Here is a 6785-nt window from a genome sequence, read left to right on the forward strand (position 1 = left end):
TGCTCACCTGCAGAACCTCAGCATTATTAAAACTTTATACTAGGCACATAATGGATGGCAGTTCTGATCTCTCTCTGTGTGTTTGGAAAACAAGATTCTTGTGTGGCATCAATAACCTGGTTGGACTCAAAAAGCAATTTGCTGTCATGAAGCCCTGGAGAATGGAGTAGAGCGAAGTAAAAGGAATACAGTTGGCCCTCCACATTTGCAGCTTTGACTGTTGCAGATTTGCTTATTTGTGAATTATTTGGTTAATGTGTCCTCTTTAGGAATCTCTAGGTCCTCCAGCACAACTCTTCCAGAAGTTGACCATAGAATTGCACTGGTGAATCTAGAAGTTCCTAGAGAAAACACTTCTTTAGGCATTTGAAGGTCCTCCAGCATGATTCTATGGTCAGCCTCTGGTAGATGTTGACCAAAGAGTTGTGCTGGAGGACCTAGAGATCCCTAGGGAAATGTTCTCTTAGATGAAAACAGTGGTTTTTTATTTGCAGTTTTTTCACTTTCATGGGGGTCCATTGCCCCTAACCCCAGAAAATCTGAGGGTCAGTTGTACCTCTCTTTGAAAACATAAGCTTTGTTGTTGTTGTGTGCCTTCAACCATTTCCATCTTATGCTGACCCCAAGGCAAACCTATTGCATTTACTTGCAAGATTTGTTCAGAGGAGGTTTGCCCTCTGTGGCTGAGAGTGTGTGACTTGGCCAAGATCCGCCATTGGGTTTCCGTGGCCAAGCCAGGATTCAAACTTTGGTCTGTAGAAGGATAGTCCAATGTTCAAACCACTACTCATACTGGTTCTCTATCTTTATGCAAAGCCTTTTCCATCTTGGGTCCAGGTAATCTGGATGACTATGTTTCTCCCATATGATTCTGCCCTGAAACCTTCAGAGGATAGGACTAGGTCTAATGGTTTTAGGTTAGATATTGGTTGGACGTCAGAAGGAACCTCTTGACAATGAGAGCCATTTGGCAATGGAACCAATTGAATGAAATTGCCTAGAAAAGTGGCAGGGTCTCTTTCTCTGGATGTCTTCAAAAAAAGGGCTGGACATCTATTTGCTGGGGATGCTTTAGCTGGAGATCCTATACTGATCATTTCTTTTGCCGTTTTGAGAGTTACCTCTGAGGAAAACAGGTTTGTTGTTGCTGTTGTGTGCCTTCAAGTTATTTCTGACTTATAGCAACCCTAAGGTGAAGCTGTCATGGGGGTTTCTTGGCAAGATTTGTTCAGAGGAGGTTTGCCATTGCCTTCCTCTGAGGCTGAGAGAGTGTCACTTGCCCAATGTCACCCAATGAATCCCATGTTCAAGCTGGGATCCAAACCCTGGCCTCTAGAGTCAGATGCCATGCTGTCTGAGGATAATTTTATGATTCTGGAGCAAGGTGGGGGCATTTTCATTAGTTTCCATGCATTTGGCTGCTTTCTGCAGGGTTTTGCAACAAAAATGGCCCCAAAACATACTGAATATATATATTGGTGGGCTGGCAAGAGCTTCAAGGGCTGGATACAGCCCAGAGGCCAGACGATGCCCACCTCCGGTGCCTGCTTCATAATGCAATGGAGCATCACAAGCCAATGGTATGGGGAGCCAAGCCATTATTGAGTATTAAGACCACCCACAGCAAGGAGAACTCAATTCATCTAATCTCTAAAGGCAAAGTTTGAAATAAAGAGGTCAGCATCCCGTCTGCTCTGAAAAGAGGAAGAAAATCTGCCTGCCGAACATTCAAAGGGAGCCGGTTCTAAAGAGCTGGCATATGGAAGGCATTTCTAAGGCTCACCAGATGAGGCTGGTATGATAATATGTAAAGGTATAATATCATCATAGAATTAGGATGTTATCATAGAATTAGTAATGGAGGGCTTTGTCTCTTTGTAGTCCACAAAATGTGCCTGTTTTTGCCAGTGATGTTCATCTGCTCTCTGTGTGGATGTTCTCTTTGAAAAGAACTCCCCTGGAAGCGTCTATATTTGAAATACATATTTACATGCATATGTTTAGAACTGCCAGTCTTGAAATCCAATGGGCAGCTCAGTTCCAGCCATTTCCAGAAGTAGCCTTGTTAGGCATGGATGGATGGGAACCATTCAGCCCTCCAGAGGTTGTTGGACTTCAAGTCCCAGCATTCTTCACCATTGACTATGCAGGCAAGAGTTGATGGATGTTGTGGCCCAATGATATCTGGAGAGCTGTGTGATTCGTAGCCCTTGCTACTGGCAGTCCTGACTACAGCACACTCCTTTAACTCAGTTATTGCAAAGGCTTGTGTAATGCCCATTAACTCAATAGGTCTACTCTATCTGGGACTAATAGCTGATTTCAGGCCTCTGTGAAACCCAATGCCTGCCCTGAGTCCAGAGCTGGAAGCCACCAAGGACTGTAGCCCCATGCTAGCTGGGGGATTCTGGGAGGTGTAGTATACCAAATAGCACAAAGATCATACTCTGGTATAAAGCCCACAAGATTGCTATGCACTTTCTCTTTCTCTCTCTCTTGTCTCATAGAATCATAGAATCATAGAGTTGGAAGAGACCACTAGGGCCATCCAGTCCAACCCCATTCTGCCATGCAGGAAATCCAAATCAAAGCATCCCCAACAGATGGCCATCCAGCCTCTGCTTAAAGACCTCCAAGGAAGGAGACCCCACTACACTCCGAGGGAGTTTGTTCCACTGTCGAACAGCCCTTACTGTCCAGAGGTTCCTCCTAATGTTGAGGTGGAATCTCTTTTCCTGTAGCTTGCATCCATTGTTCTGGGTCCTGTTCTCTGGAGCAGCAGAAAACAATATGACATCCTTTCAAATATTTAAACAGGGCTATCATATCGCCTCTTAACCTTCTCTTCGCCAGGCTAAATATCCCCAGCTCCCTGAGTCATTCCTCATAGGGCAAGGTTTCCAGACCTTTCACCATTTTAGTAGCCCTCCTTTGGACACGCTCCAGTTTCTCAATGTCCTTTTTGAATTGTGGTGCCCATAACTGGACACAATATTCCAGGTGGGGCCTGACCAGAGCAGAATACAGTGGCACTATTACTTCCCTTGATCTAGACACTATACTTTTATTGATGGAACCTAAAATTGCATTGGCCTTTTTAGCTGCCGCATCACACTGTTGACTCATGTACAACTTGTGGTCTACTTGGACTCCCAGATCCCTTTCACATGTAGTTTCATTCAGCCAGGTGTCCCCCATCCTATATCTGTGCATTTCATTTTTCTGCCCTAAGTGCAGTACTTTACATTTTTCTGTGTTGAATTTCATTTTGTTAGCTTTGGCCCAGCTTTCTAGTCTATTCAGTCTCCACTGAATCGAGACTGACATGTCTCCCTATTAAGCAAAACTAGCTACAAAGAATGCTTAGAAGTTTCCCCCACGCTCAACATCCTCATTAGAAGTGGCTTCAACCCTGACTGTGTTGGTGTTAAGTCATTCGGTCGAGTTATTAAAAAAATATATGAATAAATAATAGATCACAACGCCCAACTGGCTCCTTGAAACCTCCATCTTATCAAGACCACCCTTGACCTCTACTTAAATTAATAAATGGCTCTGCTTTTCACATCTGATTGGAACTCCAAGCGCATCTCTTTCTCCCCAGCTCTTAGTATGCTCCCATCGAAACATAGTTTTTGCAAAGACAGAGACCAACTTCCCAGGGAACCTCTGCAGAGGAAAACAACATCATAAGTCGGAAATGATTTGAAAGCATGCAACAACAACAGAGGAGTCACTACAATATGGACTTTGCACTTCTTGCTAGCGTTGAACATTCCTGGGTCTGGTATTCCAAAAAGGATCATTGAAATGGGACAGGTCCAGTGGTTGCCTTGGGAAGCCACCATTGCTGGAGGTATTGTTGCTGGTAACCAGATCAAGGTGTAAGTTCTTCAAGGCAACAAGATAATATCACACTCACAATCTCTGCCCAGTGCCAGAAAGTGTATCAGACTGCACAAGCAGGCAATGGGGGGAAGGTATAGCAGAAGTTCATGTTCACGTCAGCCAGATGAGTCACTCATTCAAAATTCACAGGGCCAAACAGGACACAACCTCTTGTCCGCAGTCTTGCCTGGCCTTTGTGACATGAGTTCAGCATGGCTGGCTGGAGACAGACATGTGGAGAGCAGCTGCTCTCAGACCCAGCACTATTGATAGCAAGACACAAAGGGCAAAGAGCGGGCGGGATATGGAAGTCTATTCACAGGAAGCCAACGTGCCGGGAGTTTTAATAGATACAGTCTGTCCGTCATAATTCATTACAGACCCAAAATTTACACATGTACTCAAGAGATACAAGAGACGAAGAGGTTAGTGAGCCTCATTCTAAATGTCCTTTTGTACATAGAGGGTTCTGTGTATCAAGGTATGTTAATGGTATAAAGGGCTTCACCCAATCTTCATTTGGGCCCAGGACGTTGCTGAGCATGGCGTCTCCATGATGATAATAACCACGCCAGTGAGTGAGATCAGATATTGACTTAGAATGAGTTATAGACCAGAATCCCATTGAAAAGGTTACACAAGTATCAAAACCATCGCAGGAACGTTTGTGCTTTCTCAGAGGCTGTGCAGCCAATTGCTCTGCAACCACACACACAGCCCTCTCTTGCTTTTGATATGGTGACTCAGGGACTGATCAAATGTCACATAACAAATGAACTTGAGGCTGTGTGCTCATAACACAATCAGTTCTGCAGTTGTGGTATTCTTTGGAGTAACTGCACCGGTGGATGCATATGCTATATAAGATCATGGCCATACAGTATTCTTCTCTCCCCAGCTTTGATTACCTCCCACATCTCTTTGTTCTTGCTTTATTTGCAGTGTTTTGTCCTTATTTCATCACAGAAATACTTGTCAATAGCGACAGTCGCAGACTGCGTAATGGAGTTAATCAGTCAGTTTTGTGTCTGGTATTCCCAAAGCTGTCATTCCTAAACACACTTAAGCTGTGTCGAAAAGAGACACGGTTGGCACAACTTGTCTTTAAAACATTCCCAAGCACAAATCAAATCATTCTGGGAGAGGAAAAAATATCTTATTCATTAAAGGAAACAAGCATCTCGTCCATTGTGAAGCGCTTGGCGTCTTTCTTGATGCCAGTCCAAAACAGAGGGTGGTCTCTTGCTTTTCCATTGCAACACAGTTTGCATTATTGCATTTTAGACAGTCCTTATATTAAATTACATTTAGACCTCTGTAAGTGCTGCAAGGCACTGGAAGTTAGTACAATAGCAATCTCAAGCAAATAAATAAGACTTGCATATTGCCTTAGATGTTAAACTAGTCAAGATATTATGGCGGAGATTTTTGCTTTGGCAGCACTCAAACAAAATCTTGGCCCATGGTGCCCAGAATGGCAAACAATGGCTGGCATCCTGCTGGTAATGTTTGCTGACAAAGGTCATTGTGCAATTCATTACATTCTTGTGCAACAACAAATACACACACTCACATTCACAATGAATCTGTTGATGTTGGTGTGCTCCCCAAAGCCAAATAATGACCAGGGGAAGGCAAAGGTTCAAAAGCAACCTCCAACTGCATTTCTGCTGCTCAAAGCACTAAGCCTTCCTTGGAGGTCTGGAAAATTAGGTTGTCTCTATATTTCCAACTTTAGAAACACTGATACAATTTTAGAATTGTACATGAACACACACATACACACCTTCCCTTGCCCCCAGTTGGTTTTGGGGGGCATGCACAAGCATCAAGAAGTCAGCTGCAAAAGCAAGGCTGGGAAGGGGTGGAAAAGAGGTGCAGAAAGAGTGCAGAAATAATCCATTTTGACACTACTTAAACTGCCTTGCTTTAACGCTATGGCATTCTGGGAACTGTCGTTGGCTCAATGCTATGGAGAATTCCCAAAAATCCATAGCACTGAGACAGGACAGTTAAAGTCCAGATTATTTCTGCAGTGCAGATGCACAGGAATGCTATGTTCCTCCAAACCCATGCTAACACATTGCCTGGGATTTAATGTCTGGCTGAACTAGAAAGTTGTAGAAGTGTAGCATGACATCAACAACTTTATTTTCTACCACTTTCCTAACACTCCCTAGTGTGAAATTTGCCATTTTAAAATCCCACACTCGGCTGCGCACTGAGCCAGAGTCAGGATGAGAGTAACTCCTTTCTTCCCAAGTTTCTCAAAATCCTACATCTGAAGCCGGAGCACTGCAAATCTCAAGCCGCTTGCCATTACATGCTGCTGCGTTTCAAAAAAAGTTGCTTTTCGCTCTATGTTTTCTGATTACGCAAAGCCTTTGACAATAAGTACCATGGCAATATCCAGTTAGCATAAACCTTTGCTAAATCGCTTTGTTTGCTGAAGGGTTCTAATCAGCGTTTAATCTCCTCGAAAGCAGAGCTAGATAAAGCCATCATCAAACCGAGATGGCAAAATAATAACAACAACAATGCAGTTATGGAAGCTTTAGAAACCGGGGGAGAAGGAAGAGAGATTTGGCAACATTTTTCAAGCATTGCTGAAATGGATCTCTAGAGGAAATTGATAAATGGCCCTTCACCTCTGCCAAACTTAGGCCTGTTACAGACTGCCAAAATAAAGCTGCTTCGTGTCTCTTTGGAGGTATGCTATTTAAATGATGCATGCATCCTAAGAATCCAGAAGCTGCACCAAAGCCACACTCCATTCCTAAGCACCAGAGTGCAGCTTTTGGTGCAGCTTCCGGATTCTTAGGATGCATGCATCATTTAAATAGCATACAGTACCTCCAAAGAGACACGAAGCAGCTTTATTTTGGCAGTCTGTAACA

At 43.6% G+C, this 6785-nt stretch overlaps 1 protein-coding gene across 5 annotated transcripts in view; it reads left to right on the forward strand.

Moving 5' to 3' along the window:
• The window catches only part of DRD2 (dopamine receptor D2), a 59159-nt gene that overhangs the window by 40602 nt on the left and 11772 nt on the right, over nt 1–6785 (forward strand). For 3 of the 5 annotated variants that reach the window (XM_042477141.1, XM_042477139.1, XM_042477143.1), the window contains exon 1: nt 6038–6233. The exons of the other annotated variants lie outside the window; for them this stretch is intronic. Coding sequence is in view for 2 of the 3 variants with exons in the window: in XM_042477139.1 (XP_042333073.1) it covers nt 6212–6233 (22 nt within the window). In the remaining variant the exon portion in view is untranslated. Of the gene's footprint in view, nt 1–6037; nt 6234–6785 lie in introns of those variants that run through there. 5 annotated transcript variants of the gene reach the window in all.

Source organism: Sceloporus undulatus, chromosome 6 (genome assembly GCF_019175285.1).
Source record: "Sceloporus undulatus isolate JIND9_A2432 ecotype Alabama chromosome 6, SceUnd_v1.1, whole genome shotgun sequence".
Taxonomy (NCBI): Eukaryota; Metazoa; Chordata; class Lepidosauria; order Squamata; family Phrynosomatidae; genus Sceloporus; species Sceloporus undulatus.